The following is a 25,933-nucleotide window of genomic DNA, read 5'->3' on the forward strand; positions in this document are numbered from 1 at the left end:
GGAATAAGCAATGTTTTCTTCTAAAATGTCATTAGATTTATTCATCACAGTTTTTGAAGAGAAATTGTGTTTTTTGTATAGTTTGTACATCCACTAGTGATGTCAATGTTAAAGCGTTAACTAATTAAATAATCACAAAAAAATATGGCATTAATCATGTATTAACGCAGATTAATCGCACTGCTAATTTTGATTACAGATTATCGTATATCTTGACAGCGGATGGTTACGTTAAAGGTAGCACAAATTGTGTTTGAGCAATAAACATAACTGCAAGAGTGTATCTAATTCTAAAAAAAATTAAAAAAAATAAAATGTTATTGGGACAGGTTATATTGGTGAGTGTTCAGATTTGAAGTGGAAATAGCTGCAGATGACAACTTATTGAATGTTATGTTAATGCCCAATATGTCCAAAACCCTAACCACACAAAACAAAACAAAAAAAAGTTGAGTGCACCAATTCAATCCAAGCAAGTTAGTTCTTTTTGGTTTGAAGCAGCAATTTGCGGTGAATTCCCTCAAATTTACTTGAAAGGTCCTGGTCAGCTCTGATAATGATTTTGAAGACTATGACCCATGAATTTCTAAAGTAGCATCCAAAATATGAAAGCACATGATAATTTCTTGATAGATGTCTAAGTATCGACACTTATTTGCATTCCTGGGCAGAAAAAAAAATGCCTTTATGGTTGAAAGAATCCACATTAAAGCGCATAATGATGCTAGCTGGTCTTTTTTTTTTTTAAAAGACAGGCAGTCTCATACACGTGTCAAGCAGTGTATGTTTACAGGTTGCGTTCATCTACGCGAGTGCGCGCCTGTGTGTGGGCGCGAGCCCTCTCCTCCCGCCATTATTTTTCGGCTGGCCTTCTCTTCACGTCATTAAAGTGAAATAATTCATCTGCGCGAAAAGGTCAGCGGCACGCTAAGACAGCAGAGAGTGAGCGGGGGCCTGATGAAGAAGAGGTGGTGGTGGGGGAAAAAAAAAAAAAAAAAAAGAAGAGAAGAAGGTAGAAGTGAGCATCAGTGATTGAGGTGAGCGACCCTCAGCAGTGATGACGATCATCATCTTTAATCGCGGGCCAGCGTGCCGATCTTCAATGAAATGTCACGCATGCCAACTGCACTTTGCTTGCTGTTGCGGATTACGCGCTTCCCCTCACAACAAACCGCCGCCACCCCCTCCCCACACAGTTTCCTCCCACATGTGCTCCTGCAGCTAAACAAACATCAATTACGGGGCGGAGGAGTCCAAGAAAGGAGACTGGCACGACTCGACACGGAGCACCAGAAAAAAAATGGAGGATTGTAGCCAATTAGCATGTTTCACATAATAATCATCTTCATTTAAATCATCCCTTTTGAACCATTAGGGCCTCTTGAAATTGCTTCATCTGTTAATTTTCTTTTTCTTTTTCTTTTTTAATCAGCCCCAGGAGACGGTAGCAAACATGAAATTATTTATGCAAGTCTGTCATGAGTTCGATGCACAAAAAAAAGTCTCAAGAACCCATGCCCAGAAAATACAGTTTTGGTTCAAAAGCCACCCATTATGATTTGAAAATTCAGCCCCAGCAGCCAGTTTCGCTAAGTTGGTAACATGAAATTTGATCGGCATGTCAACACACGAAAACCTGATGAGTTCGTGCAACTCAAATAGTCTCGCGCCCAATTCGCACTGGCCGTACGGACGCCGCAAGGTTGGAACGCATTCAAGTCTACGTGTCAATTCATACCAGCTGCGGCGCGGTGCGTCTGTGGTGCGGAACGGATGCGGGAGGTTTCCGCAAGCGTTCTATTTTTTTGCCCGCCGTGATGCTGAAGAAATGCCGGACAGGAAGTTGGGCGTCTCGCATCAAGGTAAACCCGGTATATTTCAAAATAAAACCGTTTGTGAACACGTTTTTTGGGGGAGGGAAGCTAGCTAACTATATAGCATGACATGAGTCGGACGTTTAAGATTAAAAAAATAAAAATAAATCAGCTCAGAATAAATTAAACATGACAAAATAACACTATTTAAACACAAAACGTACTTACACATGGTAGAAGAATGTCCAAAAAGTGATTGCGATGTGACAACAGGCAAGCATGGCTATCGTTTACAAATAGGACTCTATATACACGGTTGTTATCGGGTGAATTCAACTCTCCAGCGTGAACCCCACGTGATCTTGTGGTTTGGCGGGTGCAGATTTCCGGACACGCAAGTGTGAATTGAGCATTAGTCCCTTGAAGTTTTTTTTTTTTTTTTTTAAATGTTTGAAGATAGTGCTGAAAATGTGCACAGACTGAGAACAATTTATACTTAATTGTTGAGATACTGCATAGCGTTAAGCTCTTTTACGCCTGGTTATTACGTTTGCTAGCTTGCAAGCTAACAGGCTCGCTCATCCGTGGCTGATCCGTCCGCTATGTTAGCGCTAGCGCCTCGCTTGTTGTTTGTTGTTTGTGTTGGTCCCCACATAACAGAAACACCTAACGAAAAGATAACTGTTTATGAAACACAGCGGTATACGTTTTTCAGCCTGTAGCAGCTGATTACAGACACTTTAGCGCCTACTGTACAAACAATTAAACAAGTCTGATTGACAGGTTTGTCTTCGACAGAGCTGGAAAGCAACCTGTATTTTTCAAGACTTTATACTTATAGAGCGATTCTCAAATACAAGACATTTCATTTTCACTTGACAGGGACTTTAAATTACACAAGTGAATTTATTGAACTGTAGCTGCTGCTAATGTTGCTACTTGGCCAGCATTTGTGATATCATTCCAGATTCTCAAGCAAGCGGAATACTGCGTCTGTGTGACGCTTATTTATTTTTTTTAATGCTCTCAGTCGCATCACGTTTGAAATATAATTACAGCCAGTTGTTCATTTCAGCGAGCACTTGAAGAGGTTTTAAGTCCTGCTAAATGCATCTTTGGAAGCTTTTGAGAGCATATCAGGCAAACAAAGCCACAGACGTGATTACCTCTGCCAAGGAAGTGGGGGTTTTAGTCGCCTTGTTTGTTTGTTAGTTAGAGCAGGATTTTCACCACATTTGTGCCAGCAACTGATTACTTTTTGGGTCCAATTGTGCCAATGTTGAGAGGATAGTGGTTCACATAGTTGTGGGATGGAACATCAAGTGCACATGAAGCTTTTTTTTTTTTTTTTATGGTTTGTCAATGGAGTCATTGTGTGCAGAGTGAACTGTGTATGGTTGCAAATGAGCCTCCACTGTCATTATTACCCACCCCGCCATACTTTAATGTTATTGCCCTGACATTTCATGTCCCCGCGGCAGACATTTTTTAACACCGTAGCGGTTGCGTTTGTATCACTCTACCTGCATGACTCACATAATAATGCAATGTGTTGAGTGTGTGTAGCCTGATTGTAAAAGTACTGATTCAAACCGTTAAGATCGGGATTAGTTTTATTTGTAATTTTTCTAATTTGTGCTTCAAACGGTCCGTGGCTAAACTGAGCAACAATCGAACCAAATCTTTTTTTTTTTTTTTTTTTTGAGAGCTCAGTATTATTCATTCAGCAGCCTTCCCAAGTTAGTTTGTACTCTCTAGTTCACCTGAAACGGGTTATAAATCCAAGACCCTTTTCCTTAACCGGATACTTCAAAGTACCGCCAAAATCGTGAAGTTGTCAGGAGACCAGAGGAAGGACTACAGGAAGGAAAGATGAGCGGAGAGTGAGATCCGACACCAACCTCCACCAACAGAGTTACAAAACCAGAATCTTTCACCAACCCCAGATGCATCTGAATTCCAACCGGATTAGGGAGACATTAAGAGATCAGAGGAAAGACTAAAGGAAGGAAGGAAGAATAGATTAAGCAGAGTGAGAGCCACAAACGCCAATTTTCACTGATTCAGCGACCAGTGGGAGAAAAAAATAATCGTTTTGAGTTTCAGTTGATGCTGGTGTGCATGAGAACCTCCAACAAAGCCTGCACCATCTGCTTGTCAGGCAGCATTATGTACCACCACTGGTACTATTTGTACTTACTAGTTACTTGCCACCACTATAGCCAAGTCCCTGCATTATATTACAAGCGGGGTTGTCCCCCCCCCCCCCACCAGGGAGCGAAAATCATGTTTCTGCGGTGGCGTATCGCGACGCCCTGTCATGGCCGCCAGCTCTCCCGTGTGCGCGTCAGCCGCAATAATGATTTAAAAGGAAAAGCGCAGCCATTCACACGGCTCCGCAGTCCCCGAGCAAAAATAATAAGCTTGCCTCTATTACTCACATCTGCGGCCCGGCGTGATTAAATCCAGGTTGTCGCGCGGGGTTGGGTGAGGCGCGTTACGTCCCTCCCAACCCCCCCACCCCCCGCGGCGTTGCTAATTCATAAGGCGCGGCGGCCCCGCGCGGCCCCGTCGCGCCGCATCCCGGCGATTAGCTCCCTTTTCGCTCGTATTTGCGGTTTGACAACTCCTCATCCTCCCCAACTTAAGCGCCTACCATCCCCACTGCTGGGCCGTGCGGGGGCGGATCACTTATCTGGCGCTCTGCCTTGAACTTTGCTCTGACTAATTTATAGGAATTAAAGCAGCTCACCTAACACGCTCGCCTGGCGCATGGCTTCGCCTAAATGAGGCCGCTTTCATCGTGAGGTACAGTACCTGGCAGCATCTTTCATACACATGTAGCCATATACAGCGGAGTTATTTGCGGTTACGGTTTTACGGCAGGTAATAAAACTTTGGTCCGCCAGTGACACAAACTCGGATTTTCCGCGATGTAGCCGCATCCTGACGTCCAGTAAAAGAGCATCAAATAGCTGCAGCTCATTCAGGATGCTGCGGCTCGGCTCCTGACCAGAGCAAAGCGATGAGTAAAACATACCACTCCAGTTCCAAAGGATTTACACTCAGTCGGCTGTAGAATAGATTTTGAAATTATGATACTGGTTGTTAAACCACGGAATGGGTTTGGGTGCCGAATGCGTGAAAGAATTGGTGATTGTATATGAACCCAGTAAGGCTCTGAGGTCTGCAAACTCGTGTCAAGTGGAGCTCAGAGATCAAAGCAAACATGGTGAGGCTGCATTTGGTTGTTATGCTGCACACAAATATAATAAGATAAGTGAAGTCAGCCGCGGGTGTAAATGCTTTTAAATCCAGGTGAAAAACTTCCCCGCCCGTACCGATACTTGACTCACTGAGCCATTTTCAGCAGTAAAAAAGTTAATACTTTGTCGATAATTAATGTGATAACTTCATTATTTTTCATGTACAATTAGTACCGTTAAAAAGTATTTTTTCTACTTGCTGTCGACGGATGATGACATCACCCGTGCTGAGGAAGAAGGTAACGGCCAATCATGGTTCGCCTGTTTTCTTGTTTTGGTCAGTAAACTGAGCCATGATTGCCCGTTACCTACTTCCTCAGCACAGATGATGTCATCATCAGTCGACAGCAAGTAGACAAATTACTTTTTAAAGGTATTAATTGTACATGTGAAATAATGAAGTTACCACATTAATTATCGACAAAAAATTAACTTTTTTACTGCAGAAAATGGATCAATGAGTCAAGTATCCCTTTAACTTTACTTACAAATGTTTTGAAGACTTCTGTTCGTGTATTTAAATGTTTTTCAATGTACGTTCTTTTAGTAATTTTCCTGTTGTGTTTGTATATGCTTTTCGCTGCAGTGTCTTTCCGTGTCTGAAATACATTGAGTTGATTTATGTATTTCGAAAAAGCTTTATGAATGCCTTGCCTGGTTTATGTGGTTCAAAATTGGTAGTAATGAGATGAAATCTGGACAAAAAAAAAAAAAATGGAAGATTTTCTGTGTTTTGGGGCATGGATTTCTGAGACTGTTTTGTTTTTGTGGGCCTATTCATGATAAATATGCCAACTTAATTTCACATTGCTATATGTTTATATAACTTGGCTTAAGGACCTGATAATTAAATATTGTTTGATTTATTTGATGAAACGAATTACAAAAAAAGAAACAGACTAAATAACGGCAACGACCCAAAAAAGTAGTTCATACCAAAATGGCAGAAAGCCAACTGTCATGAAGGGAATGTCTCCTAAATTTCACGCAGCTACATGAAATTGGATCTGGGGACTGAATTCCTCAAAAATGGCGCTGGGTGAGGCTGTCAAGCAAAATGTTTGAGTCTGGTCAAAATGGCCCGTAAATGGCTGCTTCAGACCAAAATGGCAGCCTGCCTGTGTATATTTTCAAGCCGCATTTCGTGATGGATTTACCCACCAAACTTCATACTGGCTACACATCCTTCTCCACTGTTAGAAATGAAAAGTGGATTCGGTGAAAACTCACCAGAGCACGCATATTTGAATATTTTTGACAACTAACTGTAAACAATACTTTTGTTTACGATCGCAAGGCGTCTTCTGCTTTAGTCGAGGTGTGACAGGAGCTGCTATGTTTGCCAGAAGACCTCGTAGACTGCATTCACACTAATCTGGTCCCAACAGTTCAATTGTCGCCGGTGGTCCGGTGTTTTATGACACTTTGCTGATAGAATGGCCCCCCCGGCGGCACGGGCAATAGGCCACACCGCCTCGGGGGCGCGGAAACGGAGGCAGAGGATCGGCGAGGTTATTTCCCTTTAAATCACACAAGAGGTGGGAAGGAAGATCTAAAGGCAGCGGATACAAAGATTACACAGCTGGGCGCCGGAAAGAGATGTGGTGGATGTGAGAAAGCGAAAGAACAAAAAAAACAAAAAAATAAATAGCACTCTGACAAACACTGATGGGATTCTCCCGTCTGCATTCAGAAGGCAAAAAAGAAAAAAGGGAGTCAAGCCTCTGGGAAACCTGCGACTAAATAATCCGGAGTACATTTTACATCCCTGGCCAAGGCTACGCTAATTTGTGTGTCATAATGACGATCAATCACAAGCGATAATGCTAATAGTCTCCTTAACTCCCACTCACACATCCATCAATCACAGGCAGAGGCAAAAAATTAGCTCAGATCAGCAATGGTTGAGGTCGTAGGGATTGGTGAAAGTGGGTGTGGCTTCAAATTTTGGAAACTTTTTGTTTTAGGGCTTGTCAGGAGGAAGGTGGCTACACTAAAACTTTCTCTAAATGCTGTAGATGAGAAAATAAGGGACTAGCATACAACTGTTAGCAGCCAGTGGGAAACAGAGCATACCTTGAGAATAACATCGGGCTGCGAGCCACATGCTGCTTTACCAAAAAGTCTACAGACGCAGTATTTATAGACTTGGCGTCCTACATCTCGGTTTCCGGCCGTGTGATGTCTGCTCGCGGCGAAGATAAGCTACAAAGAGCCTCCGAATGTTGACTTTTATCTCAGCGAGTCATTAAGATCTCTTCGAAAAGGGAACATCTGTTAAATATGAATAAATAGCGCAGAAAAGGGAAGCGATAAATCCGAGCTCTGATCTCTTATCACCTGATCACCGACGGCGGATTGGACAATGGGAGACAAAGCGGAACAAGAGAAAGGCGGAATGGCTTTAGCATAGCCAGGTGGCTACAGTAGGGATACCAAAATAGGGACTGGATATTGGAATGTTCACATTTAGCCAATCAAATTAGGTTTGTTTTTGTTTCTTATTGCTTTCTTTTATGAAACAAGGCATTACACTACTGTTTTCTTTTGTTTGTTTACTCAAAAGAAATTACAGTAAGTTGGTATTCCTTTTCTGACAATAATAATTTTGTTAGAAGAATTGAGAGTTTACTTATGGAAGAAATTATGTTTCTCTACTTTTTCTTACACTATTGTTGTTTTGTTTTAGATAAGAAATATAGAGTTGACTCTTGATAAGAAACTATAGGTGGGTTTCATGTGATGTCATGACAAGTGCCCAACCTCAGATGGGGACAGGAAGTAATTTAGCCAATAGGAAAGAGCTGAGAAACTGAAAGTGTTGTGCTGTTTATGGCTGTACCAACCAGTCTAATTGAGAAAAATATAAAAGCTACCGAAAGTAGTAACCCATAAAAAAATAAATAAATAAATAAAATACAGAAAGAAGCCGGCAGACCTGGATTAAAAACCTTCGTCTGAAATCTGAAAGTTGGACAACACTCGTATAGGCAGTGATCACTTCATGAAAGGTAAGTTAATGAAACTACTTACGTAGCTGAATAAGACTCTCAACAGGCCGGTGTGATATAACCGGAAACATAGCTAACCATGATAATACTATGTGGAGTTTGTTCTACAGCTTGTGTGTCCCATGCTAGGTGGCTGTATCTTTGTTTTTAGCAATGCTAGCTATGTTAGCTATCACAAAGAGTGGTTCTTAAATTGAGGTCCTTCTTCCAGGAAGGCCACAACATACTTTAGACCTCTTGAGAGTGGTTAACCAAGCAACACGTAGAAAATAGCAGATAAAGTAACAGCTAGCTAGCCAGCTAGCTTGTAGCCTGATGCCAGTGGTACCATTGTGTACATTTGAGTTGAAAAGAGACATTTACTCACCCGAACAAAAACAAGACGGCAGTCACTTAGTGCTTCTTTTGATCCGAGTTCGCTGAGCCAACCACACACGAAATAGTCATTCGCATTCGGCTTTTATGCGCCTTCATTTGGCCAGCGGTGTAGTACGATGTCTGGAGGAAGTGATAGTTTGCGATGTCGATTGCCTCCACACCAGACAAATCAGACACGAGTTCAGAAAAATCTCTTTTCCTCAGAGTGTAAGGATCATATCCGACATATTTTACCATTTTTAGAGCCTTCAAGCTACGTCCAGGCTCACCCAACGCTTTTGCATAGTCGCTCTCCATCATTTTCAATGGGTGTTCCCTACTTCCTGACCTCCAATTGAATTTCACACGTCGCAGCAATCACGTGATTGCAACCCACCTATATGTACTACTTTTCTGATGCGTGTTATCTAAACAAGGACTTTAGAGCTAAAACGTGGGAAATTATTTTGTTTTTAATCACTTTGTTTTGGTTTTATAAACAAGCAATTGTGACAGATTAGAATACTTTTTTCTTCTTAAACTTATTAAAAAAAAAATTTTTCCAATAACAGATTTAGAATTTAATCATTTGAAGTGGTAAAGTTTGTTTTCTTTTTGTTAATTAAACCATTATTTAAAACAGTCCATGGTGTTGTCCACCTTTCACCAAGTAGGGATAGACTCCAGCTCACCTGGTCGTGACCCTGAAGAGGATAATCCGTATAGAAAGTGGATAGATGGGCAGTTACTCGTGCTTTTTCAGGGATTTTTACAATTTTATTTACACATTTTGATAGGGATTTTTCTTTGACTGTGATGTGTGTATTTACTGCCGGCGAAAAATATTATAAAGGCTCGAAAATCATCTATAATAACGATGATCAGTCGACAACATTGAGTGTACTGAATGCTAATGCTGAACAAGTGAGCTTTGTGTTGTGTGGGAAATTCAGAGCCAGAAAATACTTCCTTTTCTTACCTCCATCATTTTTTTTTCTTTTGTTTAAACAACAAATTTACATTTTATTTTATTTTTTTCTGCTTTACTGTTCTGGATTTTCCTGTCACATGGGAAGCCCTGTCAACTAGCGCGTTTGTTTCCCTAAAGAACACTACATCACGCTATGCACACGTCCCGGCAGGATCAATATTCAAAGCCGTATCGCCGTCGAGCCCGAATTGATGAATGCTAATGGTTGATTATCAGCGGCGGATGAAAGGCCTGAACAATGCGCTCGGCGCGACTCGGCAGACTGAAACGCAATCATTATCAATCCTCCCTCGCTAAGCGATGGAAGCTCTGAAGGAGACTCGCGGGAAAAAAAAAAAAAAAAAAAAAACTTGTGTGAAATATTCGCGCGCCAGCCGCCATTAATTGGCTACAAAGAGAACACAAATCGGATTTGTCTATGCTGCAAACGCAGCCATTTGCTCGCTGTTTGTCTTTTTGTTCCGAGCCGAGCGTTGACTTTTAATGGCCAAACGACACGCGTCTGCAAGCGTACTTTGGAATAACAGAAAGCAGCTTTGATTGAATGCAGGGGAAAAGTTTGCCTAAGAGAGGTTTAAACACTTTGCAAGTCTTGTTTGAGGAGAAATGTGAAGACGGGTTGCTGTACGAGAACAAATCAAGATGTCTTTCCAGCATAAAAAGATACTTTAAGACAATTCTGGCCAATCAGAAGCCCGTAGAAAGTCATAGCTGGAAAAGTTGACTCTTTAGCCATTATTATATGTGAGACTATTTTGACCAATCAGATGCCGGTGGGAAAAAAAAAATAAAATCATTTATGGAAAAGCCGCAATTGTCAGTACTGTACTATTCTTGGCCAATCAGAAGACTGATGGGAATCCTGTTTGAAAAAACACAACAATTTGGCCAAAAAAACAAAAACAAAATGTAAGACCAAAAAGGTAATCTCTGGAAATGGTGAGATAGCTTACCATGTATCAAATATTTTTGACACATGGTAAAGGTCCTTTTACGTGTCATATAATCATCAAATCAACTCAAAATCGAATTTTGGAGGAAAAAATGTTGGAGGTTAAATTATTTCTCTGAAAAATAAAATAGCCCAGCAACAATCGTCCTCACTCTCTCTCTCTCTCTCTCTCTCTCTCTCTCTCTCTCTCTCTCTCTCTCTCTCTCTCTCTCTCTCTCTCTCTCTCCATTCCCTCTCCATCTCCTTGTCTGTCTGTCTGTCTGGTTTCCCCAAAAAGAAGTAGCACTCCACATGGGCCTCACACGCCGCATCACAATGCCAGGAAGACGGCAAGCTGAAGAAGAACATTGGAAATGAGACGAGAGGTAGTGTAGGGGGGGGGGGTATGTGCTGTCACGCCTCACGGCCGTCCTTCCCACTCATCTACACACCTACACATTACGCACACACACAGACACACAAACACATCCCCCTCCCCTACCATTTATGCTAATGGTGTGTGCAGGGTGAGAAGGCTGTGAATGACACGCTGCTAAAAAATCGATGGCGCCCAATCTCCCGCGCAGCCGCCATGATGATGTCGCAAGAGCAGACTGAGGGGGACGCATGTGTAATTAAAGCTCAGCCCAGGCAGCACATTTTATTACCTCCGCAAAGGCCTGCGTGTGTGTGTGCTGAGCGGATTACAGTACATTGCGGTCCAAGTCTGGATAAAAATGCAATTGACATTTGAGTTGTACTCGAACTGTCCCAAGTCGCACCACCAGCATGGAAATAGTTGAGTCCTATTGTCATCCTTCATGAACCAGGAAGCAGCATATTGAATATGCAGCCATAAAAGCATTCACAGTACTTCACTTGTTTCCACCATGTTTTGTTACATTACAGCCAAAATTCATCCAAAATTGAATGAATTGGATGCAGTCTATTATTATTATTATTATTATTATTATTATTATTAAAACAACTGCAGACAGGACTTCACAACCTTTGCTCAACAGTTTGTTGGTGCACTTTTTGGCCTCCATTTTATTTTATTTTTTTTAAATATGATCCCACATGTTTGGTACACATAATGTTTCTTTGAGCAGTGTCTCCCATTCCTCTCCTGGCTTCTAAATTTCCCATAAAATGACTCCAATAAAACTGAAGAAAAAAGCCCAAGGATGTTCCACGGAAATATGACTCACCTAAGCTAATTTGTTACTAGTAACTTTATGGCAAATAATGTGAAAGCTAACTGTATGTACGGTACATGTGATTTCTTAGGGTTTTTTTGGGGGGGGGGTTGTACATTGATTATCTATCTATCTATCTGTCTATCTTTTTTTTTTCTTTTTTTTTTCTTTTTTTTTTCTTTTTTTTTTCTTTTTTTTTAATCTATCTATCTATCTATCTATCTATCTATCTATCTATCTATCTATCTATCTATCTAGGCAACTAGCTATGTCCCGAGCTAGATGTTTAAATAGCTAGCTAGCTGTATATCTAGTTTGCTTCATTTTTTTTTTTAAATTATGTCTTTTTGAGTCACAATAGAAGTGCCACACTCAGCTCTGCACAAATGGTAGAGTTCAGTCCAAGTTATCTTCACATAATTTTCGATGAACGAGGACGTACACTGCTCACTAACAACTGGGCAAACAAACAAACAAACAAACAAACAAACAAAAAAACATGGCGTATGGTGTTGTGCCTCAAATTCCCACCACCTCAACTTGGCCCTATAGAATCTAAACTGGTAAGCCAGGTAGTCTTGTGCCGCCCTCTATTTACCGCACATAACTTTTGTTATTGTGTTTGTTGTACTGTATTATGTTATATGTGAGCCAATTTACACCACTCATCACTGTCTCTTCCCTTTTTCTTGTCATAGCACACACTCTAACTCGCAATTGTAGAAACTCTGATACCCCCCCCATTCTTATTAAAAGTTGGTGGAGGTCTGCCCTCCACTGAGTGCTATTCTATTTGAGTCTTAATTGAGCGTGAGCGTCACTGAAAGGAGGAAGTGTGAGATAAAATGCTCTTAAAGCAAAACTCAGTGCCGGCCAGCTCGGCTTTTCATACTGAACTTAGTCGTAATGAGCACTTCACCTTGCTCTTAATCATCATCATTATCACCTTGCAAAAAAAAATAAAATCTAAAAGTCTTTTTCGGTCCACTTACATGCCCCAATTTTTGCCAGGTCCTGTTGAATGTTTAATGCCAAAGCCCAGAGACTTAAAAACAGCCATGACCACAAATGCAACTTACACTATTTTTTTTTTTTTCAACACCCCCTCTTCAAAGTCTGCAAAGAATTTCATGCTGCAGCCAACAAACGCTAGTGAAACGCACTTACCGAGCTCTTCATCACGCTAACCCTGCTAAATCTTGGTCCAGTCAGTGTGTAGGTGGCGCGTGGTCGACATGTAGGTGACGTGCAGTACGTCAGCCAGTCGGTAGCGTCTAGTCAGTCAGCAGACTTAATGTAGGTGTCATGTAGTCAATCTGTAGGTGGCGTATACGTAGTCAGCCAGTAGCTTACGTGGCTTGGAGTTACCAAGTAAGGGGTTTGTTTGTCTACATGCAGTCATTATGTAAATAATGTAGTAAGTGTGGGGTCAACATGAGCTAGCTTAGCCAGAAAGTGCTGTTCAGTGAGTCTGTATGCAGCGTTTAGTACAGGGGGGTCCAAACTTTTTCAATTGAGGGCCACATCCAGAAAATCAGAAGGACGCACGGGCCACATAATGTTGTGAAGAAAAATTGTTTCGTCCTAAAAATTGTACAAATAATTTATTTGTGCTTTTGCATATTTAGAAAAATGCTACAGTATATAAACCAATTTATTTGTAATATGGTTATTATAGTTTTGGAATTTTTCATTTAATTTTTTATTTTGTTTTGAGTTTTGATTTTTTTTAAATTTAGTTAGTTATAATTGGTTTTCAGGGTGGTTCTGTTAGTCTTTTTTCATTAGTTTTAGTTCTTTAATAAATGCTTAGTTTTAGATTAGTTAGTTTCAGTATTAGTTTTAGTTTTTTTATGTGTAGTATTGTGCGCAATATTTAAAAAAACACCATGGGCGCGACGTCATTATTCCGGTTTATATCAAAATAAATCTACTAAAAATCACATTTAAAATTATTCCCAAAGGTTCATGCATTAAATTAATTACCAAAGACTAAAACAAAGGACATTTTTGCTATAATTATAGTTAGTTTTATTTTAGTTAGTTTTGTAAACATAAAATGTAGTTTCAGTTAGTTTTCTTTTTCAAAAGCATCTTTGTTTTTATTTTATTTCGTTAATGAAACTGTTTTTTGAATTGTATTTTTTTCGTTAGTTTTAGTTAACTAAAATAAACTTTAATAGCACCTGTTTTTCGACACCCTCCCTTCTTACTTTGACCATCTCCAAACATTTTTGTTTTTATTTGATTTGAACTGAGTCAAATGCCATTTTTAGCATATGTCGCGGGCCACTAAAAAATGGACGGCGGGCCGCAAATGGCCCCCGGGCCGTAGTTTGGACACCACTGGTTTAGTATTTTGCAACTCCTTGAAACTCTTAAAGGTTGTTTTCATCCCATACGCTGCCTCATTCTTGTAAGAACGCATATCGCTTCACTTGATATACAAATTCATCATAGCAATGCTAAGCTAGCACATCCAAGACCGTCCGGCCAACTAAAAACACCCTTGGGCATTCATTTGTTTGTTTGTTAGCGCCATCCTTGTGACGAGCAGCCATTGTCAAAGCCATCCGAGGCTCCTTAATTGACTGGCCCTAAAAAATTAATGCGCCACTTAACAGCGTTTTTGTGTTTGCACCGTATTTAAAGGCTAACACAAATCCACGCAGGCACAGAGAAACACACACGCACACACGCACACACGCAGGTGCAAGTCCCACATGGTGGCCAATGTTTAATTGATGCCACCATATGACGACGCTGCGGAAAAGCAACACAAAATGTGAGCGAGGCCGAAGGGCGAAAGCGCAGGTTGAAAGCGCGGCAAAACTGGAGAAGAAAATGGACGCCGCCAGTTGATGACGAACCGCCCGGGCCAAGTGGAACGAACGCGACGTGCCAGCCGGGCCGACTCCCCCCGCAGGTGAGGCCCCCGAAACGAGCTGTGAACAAGCTGCTTTGGCTGGCCTGACACCTCCAGGCGGGCCAGGGAACAGGTGGCCTGATCCGCGGGATTAGCCCGCGGTTTTTGCCTGCTCCACAGTGGAAGACGACGACCCACCCGGGAACGCCAAACCACAATGACGAGTACATTTTTGACGAGATAATAGATGGAAAATCACTTTTGGGGATGCTAAGCAAATCTGATACTTTTATTTAGTTTTCGGGTACATGCGCAGTCCTTAGGACAGGGGTGTCCAAACTACGGCCCGGGGGCCATTTGCGTTTCCATTTTTAACTCATTCACTGCCATTGACGGCAAAAGTCGTCAAATGATGCATTTTTGCTGGGCTAAGTGGCCCGCGACATATGCTAAAAATGGCATTTGACTCAGTTCAAATAAAATAAAAACAATAATGCTTGGAGACGGTCAAAGTAAGAAGGGAGGGTGTCGAAAAACAGGTGCTATTAAAGGTTATTTTAGTTGGCTGAAACTAACGAAAAAATAAAAAATAAAATTCAAAAAACAATTTCGTTAACGAAATAAAATAAAAACGAAGATGCTTTTAAAAAAGAAAACTAACTGAAACTACTTTTTATGTTTACAAAACTAACTAAAATAAAACTAACTATAATTATAGCAAAAATGTCCTTCGTTTTAGTCTTTGGTAATTAATTTAATGCATGAACCTTTGGGAATGATTTTAAACGTGATTTTTAGTAGATTTATTTTGATATAAACCGGAATAATGACGTCTCGCCCATGGTGTTTTTTTTTAAATACTATGCACAATACTACACATAAAAAAACCTAAAACTAATACTGAAACTAACTAATCTAAAACTAAGCATTTTTTAAAGAATTAAAACTAATTTAAAAAATATATATAACTAACTAGATTTAAAAAATCAAAACTCAAAACAAAATAAAAACTAAAATGAAAAATTCCAAAACTATAATAACCATATTACAAATAAATTGGTTTATGTACTGTAGCATTTTTCCAAATATGCAAAAGCACAAATAAATTATTTCCACAATTTTTAGGACTAAACACAATATTTCTTCATAACATTATGTGGCCCTTGCGTCCTTCTGATTTTCTCTTATGTGGCCCTCAAATGAAAAAGTTTGGACACCCCTACCTTAGACTATGTGAAGCTAACTGCTAATTAAGGATTGCTTTATTTGCATTTTGGTGACATAAACAATCATTTTACTCACCCGTTTTGATCATAAACCAACAGCTGACCTACTTCTCAGGAACTTAAAGTGTCACACACTTGTTGAGAACATAAACAAACCAGAGGTTACACTTTTATTCACTTTTAGGAACCAAGCTTAGCTACATTGCGCTTACTGCTTAGTGACCTAAACTTTAGCTATGTTCAACTGAGTTGGTTCAACAAGGATGCAACAAAGGACCCAAAAAGCTCGATTCACATGTCACAAAATTCGATTCATTGACTAGTCAATAGCGATTTGAACGTGTCAACAAGGTTGGACTCAAAAATAATGCAAGAAAAGTAACAACTTAGGAACTTAGCAAATTAACTAGGAACAAAAGTAGCAACTAAAATTCACAACAAAAGGCTGGAGGCAAAAAACAAAACAAAAAAACAACTGCATTTAGCGATATTAACAAAAAGCATAGATACTTGGACATGAAACAAAGGCAACGTTTACTATGATGGTCCAGTTCGGGACATGGCAGGAAACAAGACAAACCAACAACAGACAAGATTAGACGTAGACTATTTATACACAGGGGATGGTCAATCAGTGAGAGAGACAATCAGCTTAACGAGGAAACAAGGACAGGAAGCAAAGATGCTAACGCATGAGGAAACTATAACTCCAAAATAAAAGCACTCTGACGACATGAAAGACAGGACTCAAAACTATAAGAACTTAACATTAGCGACGAGACATAACAGCTAGATTAGCTTAAGTTTTGGGAACATAAACCTAGCTGCATTTTAGTGCTTTTTGGTGTACACGAGTCAGCTATGTTTCCCTCACTTTTTCAACAACAACACAACTTTACTACGCTCTACTTGCTTGTCGGCAACGTTAGCCAACCTTAGCTTACATTTGACTGGCTTTTCAGGAATGTAAACAAGCCTTACTTCGGGCCTGTAAATAAAATCTTAGTCATTTTTGAGAACATAAGCCAACCTTTACGAAATAAAAGGAATGAGACCGTAAAGCTACCTTAAATACGCTTTACCCACTTGCTGGTAATGTAAACAAAGCTTAGCTTAGCTGTAGGGTTATGCTGCATTCGAGGGTGGTCGGAAGTCGGACTTTTCCCGAGTTCAAACCAGGAAGTGTGTACGGCAACGCCCCCTTGAACTCGGAAATTCCACCTGTGAAGTTACCGACTTCACTGACGAACTACAAGTGACGTCATGGTTTCCCTTCAGAAACACAGACCGTGAATGATAAAACACAATTTACTTGAGTCTGAAACTAGATAGCTTTTCTTCATTCATAAATATTCAACATAACTTCACATAACGTGACAGTATGTCGCTATATCCCTGCATGAAATCATACGGTGAACGACTCAACTGGATGGAAAAATACTTGTGAAATAAAATAAAAATAATAAATGAAGCAAAATTGCGAGAAGGTAAATTTGCTGGAGGTCAAAATGAGTTTTAAGGACCAAAATAAGAAACAATTTATCACTATCCGCCATTTTGGTTGTTTACTTTCGCCTCGAACGCTTTCAGGTCGGAACGGGAAAAAACCAACTCAGATATATCCGACTTCCGACCATCTTCGAATGCAACATAACAGAAACTTAGCTACGCTCTACTTGCTTAACTCATTTGCTCCCAATAACGTGTAAATATGTTGTTTTTTTTAATGTTCTAAGTCTCCTAAAGACGTATTTATATGTTTTTTTGTGTGTGTGTTTTTTTTTATGGTAGAGCATACAGAAGGCTTTGATGCAGCCTCTCAACTGCAAAGAGCGGTTGCAGAAATGGTAGTTATTACACAAACGGCCAGCAGGTGGCAGCAGAGCAAAGGAGATCAACCAGGGCCATCTAGAAAAAAAGCTCAATTACTTACAATTTTAAATAGATTTGTGAAAATGTATGAAACTTGGCTCTCTTCTAATGCTAATTGCTGCAAAACGGAAACAGATAGAAACATACTATTTTTTTCCTGATGAAAGAAGAGACATTAATTTTTCTTTTGGTAGGTTCCCACATTTTTATAGCAATAGAACACAATATTCTGTGGGCCTTGCGAAATCCGTCAAAATCCAGTAAAACAGCCGGGAGCGAACGGGACTGCTTCTGTGGAGACGGCGGCGAGTGAATGAGTTAATATCGTCAACATTAGCCATCCTTAGCTACAATTGACTGGCTTTTCAGCAATGTAAACAAACCATACTTCGGGACTGTAAATAGACATTTTGGTCGTTTTTGAGAACACAAGTCAACCGGAATGAAACTGTAAATCTACCTTAACTATGATTTACCCACTTGCCGGTACTGTAAACAAAGCTTAGCGTTGCTGTAGGGTTAGCCTCGCGTTCACTTCCTGCATCCTGAAGGACGCGGCGGAGAACTTAATCATGGCCAAGAAGCATTTAAGCGCTTCCCATATCTTCGCTTCCCCATGACAACCAAAAATTCTCCCTACGTCCGCCGGGAGACGAAGCGAGGGGAGCGCATTCAAACGTCCGAATTAATGTTCCCGCACGATAAGCGAGCTTAATATAAACGACGACAAAAGCCCGCCACTCACCCTGCCAACCAGGATTGGGTCGGGTCCAGAAAATTCTTCCAGCACAAACATTTGGTTCCAAACCCATCCTCTCTTGGCTCGGCTCAGCAGTCGCTGTCCTTCGCCGGGACCGGCCGCGGCATCGCCGCCTCCGACGGGGATCGTCGACACGTAAGGGAGCGACGTAATCCACACCAGCAGCAAGGACATCCACACATCTGTCGGCATCTCCTCCGATCTCCTCCACATCCTCGATGCTCTTGTTTGTTTGTTTGTTTGATAGCAGAAACTCTCGTCAAGCGGGTATTCGGCTCCTCAGATGGTCAACAAAAGGTCACGGGCACTAAAGGTCACTCGGCGGGGCCTTCCATAGTGGCGAGGCGTCCGGCGCGGCGTCCATTAGTCCGAGCGGGAGACCTAAACCAGATAGAGAGACAATCATAGATTATTTAATAATCTCAAAATTCAAGTTGACAGGGTTAGGGTTTTTTTGTTTGATTTGTTTTTTGTTTTTTTACTAGATTAACAAGAAAGCTGGGTGCCATGTTACAATCAGTATAAGAGTTTGTAAACATGTTATTAACTTGTTATTAATACTTGCTTGTTACATAAAAACGTAATTTTCTGAAGTATTTTTTTAATAAATAAATAAATACATAAAATAAATGAGGTATCAAACAAAAAGTTGAAATTAGTGTAATTAAGAGTTTATAAATGTGTTATTAACTTGTTATTCATACTTGCTTGTTAGATAAAAATTGATTTTTCTGAAGTATTTTTTAATAAATAAATACATACATAAAATAAATAAGGTATCAAACAAAAAAGTTGAAATTAGTGTAATTAAGAGATAATAAATGTGTTAATAACTTATTATACTTGCTTGTGACATAAAAATTTATTTTTCTGAAGTATTTTTTAATAAATAAGTATACACATAAAATAAATACGTATCAAACAAAAAAAAAAACGGGTGCCATGTTAAAATTAGTGTAATTAAGAGTTTATAAAAGTGTTAATAATTTATTCATACTTGCTTGTTACATAAAAACAGATTTTTCTGAGGTATTTTTTAATAAATAAATACATACATAAAATAAATAAGATATCAAATAAGAAAGCTGGGTGCCAAGTTGAAATTAGTGTAATTAGGGAGTTTATAAATGTGTTAATAACTTGTTATTAACACTTGCTTGTTACATAAAAACTGATTTTCCAAAAAATAATAATAATTAAATCTAAAATAAGTACAATAAATCCAAATACACAAAACAAATTATTGAATGAGGGAAAAATACACAATGCTAAATTAATTAGCCACTACAAACGAATAAAAAAAAATACATGAAGATTACTGACTACTCCCGAAGTGCCCTTGAGCACGGCGCCAAACCCCGTCCACACCACACCCTCAACCTTTCCTTGCGTGTGTGCGTGCGTGCACACACCACGCGCGTTGTCTGCTTCGCTGTGTGGTGTGCAACACAAAATATTGACACTATGCAGCAGTTTAAAGGTGAATTCCCCCTCAAGGGCTCATAAAAAGTATAATACTTTTTAAAACGTTAGTTATAAAAGCTAGTAGCTCATATATTATCTTTTATATGCTTTACTCTGATGTTCCCTTTGACTCGAGTTCTAAATGCCTAAATGGCCACCGAAGGTTTAAAGACTGAACAAAATGTAACGGCGAATTTGCCAAATAGTGAGCCATCAGTTTAACTGTTTTAAGTCAGGCACAACTTTTTATTTAGAATTTATAAAGTGTTAATTAACTTATTTATAAACCCTTCATGAATGTACCAAGTGATACTAATCGGACTTTATGGTGAATACATATTTTATAGTGTCGGTTTATAGTTGTATAGTAGTACACACGTGTGCTCAAAATGCGTTTGAAAAAGTTGTTTTGAATGACGAAATGACTCACAAACGAGCTCACTATTTAAATAAGTGTCAAGCAAGCATTTGTGATTTCATTTTCAATGATTTTTTGTGGGGCTCACTATATGGCAGTTGGCTAACTGACACATATTAACTTTTCCTTTTGTAAAAGTGAAAGTTGAAATGAAGTAATATTAATTCATAAGCTGCACTAACAAATGTATACGAATGGTGGAGCTCACAATTTGGCAAGCACTTTGGTCAATTTTGTTATTCTTATCAAGTGTGCTTAACCATTGTTGAGCAATTAGTACTTCTTTTTTTTTTTTCTTTTCCCAACTCAACATTTGCAAATGCGGACTCAATATTTGGCAAGTTGGCTCACGCCGCCACTTCTTCTGTTAAATACCATAAAACGAGTCTTAAAGTGAAAATCAACAACAACTAAAGTCTATTGCATTATTTATTCATGAGCTCTGCTGCTTTGCATAGCAGGCAAAAAAAAAAAAAAAAAAAAAAGCATTGTAGCCAAAGGCAAGCTCACTATTTGGCAAGCACCAGGTCCCTTTTATCTGTTCTTAGCAAATGAGTTTCAGCTGTCAAATAAATCTGATTTATACGATGACGGCGCTTTTACAAAGGACTTTTCCAGCAATTTGCGAGCGGGCTCACTATTTGGCTACGGCCTTATGTAACCCTTTTTTTTTTCTTATTTTTTTCTGTTAAGGGAGCCTTAAGTGAGAGTCTAAAACAACTACAACATGATTTATTCATGAGCAGGCAAAGCACTGCAGCTGAACGCAAGCTCACTATTTGGCGGCGAGACCGATCTTATCAAATAAGCTCCTGCTGGTTTATTAACATTTTTTTTTGACACAACGTTAAGCTAATTAGCGACCAATTTACAAAGCCTTCACAAGGGGCTGCTCTTATTCTAAAGAGGTGACCAGAATATACTTTTTTTCTTTTCTTTTTTTTTTTTTTTAAATTCAGTCTCCTAAACTATAATGCATCTTTTCACATCACATCGGCAGCACTCCGATCTCTTAATAACGCAGCGGATTTAATCAGCAGCTTCTCTCAAATGTCACTTTCATTATCCGGCTCCTCTAACTTGACACGCGGGAGAAAAAAAAATAAAATAAAAATTTTTAAAAAAATAAAAAACACTGGCCCACCGTTAAGATCCGCTAACTCCCGCAACCACAACTACACGCACGCGCACGAGTTGTCACCGCTTTGGGGGGGAGTAATACACATCTCCGCAGCAAGGCACTTCCCGAGACAATAAGTGGCAGCCGACTGCTCCTCCAGCCAGCTGCAATATCGTAAAGTGGCGAGTGATCCGGGCATGCCGCGGCCTGGAGACGGATTGGAGGGTGGGGGGAGGAGTTAGTTGGTGATCCATGTAGGAAAATGCAGAGAAAACGTGCAGGATGCCGGATACTGGCAAAATATCGAAGCCTTGGATGAAAATAGACTACTGGGAAATAAGCGTGGGCGGCTGGATGCAGGGATACAGGAGGCTGATGCTGGTGCTTTGAGGTGAAATAGTACACAGAGTCGTGCACTTGATGCAGATAAAGAGATGCAGGATACTGGGACAAGACGAGTACTGGAGATATCATACAGTATCGAGATGAGACTAGGAAATTATACCGTACGTGTTGGATGGATATAAAGGGGTGTGCTGGACACTAGTAAATAGGGCTGGGTGTTGTCGCCAACCTCACGATACGATACGTATCACGATACAGGGGTCATGATACGATACGTATCACGATACAGGGGTCACGATACGATACGTATCGCGATACATGTGTTTTCCGATACTTGATCTTCAAGGCGATACGTATCCCGATATATTACATTAATTTTCTTGCATCTTATAATAACAGTCATATGTATACCTAAAGGATATGTTTGTTATACTGATTGACAAAAAAAAAATTGTTAGCAGCTTTTCTGGTTTACCACCAAGCGGCATGCCTGGTTTAAATGTGGACGCACTGCAGAGCAGGGAGCAGTTTTCACAGACACACCGGGAACATTTATTAATAGGCATGAGCCGATATGAGCAAAAATATCAAATTATTAAAATTACTGCTCTAAAATGTGCTTATTTGAAATATTTGGGGAAATAAAAACACTTTTTTTTTCATGTAACACATTCATCTAAACAAAATATATGAAAATTGGTACATTAATTATTTGACTGTCAAAAACGTTTAATAACGATTAGTAAAATCAAGATGTATGCTGCCATAAACGTGAAATGACGTCATCTACGTTTTTTTTGTTTTTGTTTTTTTTCTTAAATGGACCGAGCAACGTCTAAGTGCAGCGCTGCCTGGTCAATGGGTTGTGGAATCAAAAACACCACCAAACTGTGGCCAGCAGATGGCAGCATTGTGTCTCTTTTCAATGGGCTGCTGGTGCATGGAATTACAATGAAATGTGACGGAATCTGATGGAATCTGATGAATGCTCGTAATTGGCGAAATGGCACTTTTTGTTTTGTTTTTTTCCATAACGTGTGGCAGTAAAAGAGTTAAGACACGTGCCATGTTAAGTTTATACGTAAATAAATGTTGATATTCTTCCTTGCTTTCATTTATCTTAGCAAGACACATTGTCCAATCACTGGTGAGCTACTTTTGCATTAATTGAAGGCAATTAACTACAAAAACGCTGCTGTTTTATTTTTTACAATGCAAGCTGCTTATTTAAAGTTAACGAGCAATATCGATTCTGGCGCCTGCGTATCGATACGTGTATTGTAATGTGGCCCGCGACGATATATTGCCGTAGCGATTTTTTGAGCACACCCGAACTAGTAAATAACATGGCTTCTGGAGGCACAATATAAGATGTTAGAGGCTAAAAATGTCACCTTGTTTTCCGTGGGGGTTTAGGTTCCGAAAAATAGCCGCAATAAATGAAATACGCAAAGTAGTTCGGTTTATGTTTTAATTTTACTATAAATGTTTTAAGGCTCTAAATCCCCTCACCACACAGTTGATACACTTTTCTCATTGTGGTGTTTACATTTTCTCACATTTCTCTCTTGTTTATACATTCTCAATGTTCAAACCTTCATAAATTGTTATAAAATAGGTACATTACTGTAAAAAAAAAAAAGAAAAAAAAAGAAGAATGCAAAATTGCACTACAAAAAGAATCCACGATACAGTAACATTGCAAAAAAGTGAACCGCGTTATAGCGAGGAAACATGGAAGTAAACTACGGTACATGGGATTTACACAGTAAATTTTACTCTAAAAAGATTCTATTCGGTCCCAGTCTAAACTAAACGTTACACTTGGAAGAGAGTAAAACACGCAAAAAAATAAAAGTCACTCAAGGGTTGAGGAACGATCGCTGAACCTTTTAGGTCTGCTTTTTTGGAGACACCAGCAAGGTTATCGAGCAGTAGGCGTGGCATAGCTCAAGTGAAAGAGTGGTCGTCTCCAATGCTGAAGTTTGTGGGCTTGTTCCTGAGCCCTTGAGTTTACACTGGGACCGAATGTTATCCTTTTTCAGACTAAATTCACTCTATGAAATTTAGGGAAAATGCATTGGTGCTGGATGCAGGAATTAAAGTTCACATTATACCGGGAACGAATAGGAAATGTGACAGATGACTTTGGGAGACTGAAGTGGTTTAAGGTTTTCTTGGAATATTGCATGACGGGGTGCAGGATGCTGGGAAAAGAAAATCCACTCGCGCTGGATGGAGAATATGAAATGCAGGACGCTGGTGGTGAATGCTGAAAATACGGCGTATAAGTAGGAAAATATACAACTTGTGTGCTCTCTCGGGACGGTTGCGGGATTTGGGGAGAAGGCGCATGATTTACTGCAGTACAACTTGGAATGGATGTGAAGACGAGGAATAGGTGCAGAATGCAGAGGAGTAGTTTGGTGTGCAGGGAAAGTTCAAATCATGGCGATGCAGCGCGTGGGACACACCGTGGATGACTTCGGAAGGACTTTTGAAATGGACTCAAGTCGATGGAAAAAGGATGAATCGTGCAGGATGCCGGAAAAAAATATTGTTGTGGGATGCGGGATTTTATAGACACAAGTCACTTGCGAGCGATTTTTGTCCTATATCGACAGATGCCGCGGGGATAGCGAACGGACTTGAGCAACAAATTCAGGTTGCTGAATTGGGAGGGATTTTGAAAAATGGGAATATTTCTACAATAAACTGCAGCCATGCGAATCGGGAAGTACAAAACTGGAAATAGTTGAAAAGAAATGAATGAAACGAAATAAGAGGACGGGTGGAAAATATTGACGTGAGGCACTGGGAGTGGATGTGAGGCAAAATCGTGTCAAATGTGTCAAATGCTGAATGTCGAGCATGAGAGAAGGACGGGGGGGAAAAAAAACGGGGAGCGATACGGGACATGTAGCGTAAATGGTTCGGGGATTGTGATGGATTTTGGAAATGGGCATTAAAAAAAAAAAAAAGGTGAAATCTTCATGATACTCGAAAGCGTATGTGGGGAAATGGGTGAAAAATACTAGAAAGTCATGCGGAATGCTGTGCACGGAAGACACGGATTGGATGTGGGACACCGCTGATAGATTTGGGATGCAAATATTTTTCGGAATGCTTGAGCTTGAAGTATTTCACCCAGAAAAGATGAAGTGATCGTAAACTGGGGAATGAAGAACAAACATACTCGAGAGTCATGCAGTACACTATGGATGGACGGACTCTAGGAACAGATGAAGGAAACCGGGAAAGGGCACAGGTTGTTCGAAATATGTTTGGCGTGTTGTAGAGGAGGGGGATTCATGATGCTGAAAGGGTCGAACAATCCATGGTAAAGTGGTATCACATCAAAGCAAACACGACTCAGGACACCCAAGAGGCGATGCGGGATACCTGCAGGACAACAACGGATGGATTGTGGAATACTAAACCAAGTGTCCGTTCCGAATAGATCAAACCGAAATGGGAGCATAATCCTCATTTTTTGACATTCGAGTGAGTGAGCGGATCACTTTCAGCACCACGGAGACCGGGACAGCTCCCACACGGCGAGCCGGGCAGCTGTCCAATGTACCCGCAGCGCACTGAAGCCCGTTTGTCTTCTGCTTGTTTTGCTCGTTCGGCGGTTCGAAACCCGTCCGTGCGTCGCTTCAATCGCAACTTGTAGCTCGAAACACTCGACGGCGGCGTTCGGCGCGCACGCGGACTGCCTGAAGGTGAAGTTTCGAGGGTCGCTTGCGGAGCTCGTCTCGGGGCGAGCAGCAGGTGCACTCGGCGCGCGCGCGCGCGCCAACGCAAGCGAAGCAAGCAAGCAGGCGGGAAATCGTCCAAGTTGGCGGCTGTCGAAATCACAACGGCGGCTTGACTTACTATAGTGACACTTGCGTTCTTCTTTGCTGCGTCATTTTTCAAGACCCCCCCTCCTCCTCAATGAAAAGCAACTCCAGTGCGCACGAGGCGGTGTGGTGTGGGGGGGGAAATGAGCAATTTGCCGCTGCACCCCCCCAGACCTCCCCTCCAAAAAAAAAAAAAAAAAATGGAAGAAATCCTTTGCGCGGCTCGTCAAGCTACGAGTTGAGAGCTCCGACGGGCTCACTGGCCGGATGGAGGAGTGAAGAAGAGGAGTGAGGAAGAGGAGATTGAAGAGAGAGAGAGAGAGAGAGATGGATCCGAGAGAAAGCGAGAGAGAGACCCCCCCTTCCAACACATCCCCACCACCAGCAGCCTCCTTCCATTGGGTCAACAGGCGCGCGTATGAGCGCGCAGAGGTGGCGGTGTTCAAAA

General features: G+C 40.6%; 1 protein-coding gene across 2 annotated transcripts in view; it reads right to left on the reverse strand.

Moving 5' to 3' along the window:
- cdh8 (cadherin 8) overlaps positions 1-25,804 on the reverse strand; it is a 143,062-nt gene extending 117,258 nt beyond the window's left edge. For both annotated transcript variants that reach the window (XM_077520158.1, XM_077520157.1), the window contains exons 1-2: positions 25,520-25,804; positions 18,279-18,674 (exon numbers count right to left, since the gene is read on the reverse strand). In XM_077520158.1, the coding sequence (XP_077376284.1) occupies positions 18,279-18,506 (228 nt within the window). In that variant the 5' untranslated portion in view covers positions 18,507-18,674; positions 25,520-25,804. The remainder of the gene's footprint in view (positions 1-18,278; positions 18,675-25,519) is intronic.
- Between the last annotated feature and the right edge of the window lie 129 nt (positions 25,805-25,933).

The sequence above is a fragment of the Festucalex cinctus genome, chromosome 4 (assembly GCF_051991245.1).
Source record: "Festucalex cinctus isolate MCC-2025b chromosome 4, RoL_Fcin_1.0, whole genome shotgun sequence".
Classification (NCBI taxonomy): Eukaryota; Metazoa; Chordata; class Actinopteri; order Syngnathiformes; family Syngnathidae; genus Festucalex; species Festucalex cinctus.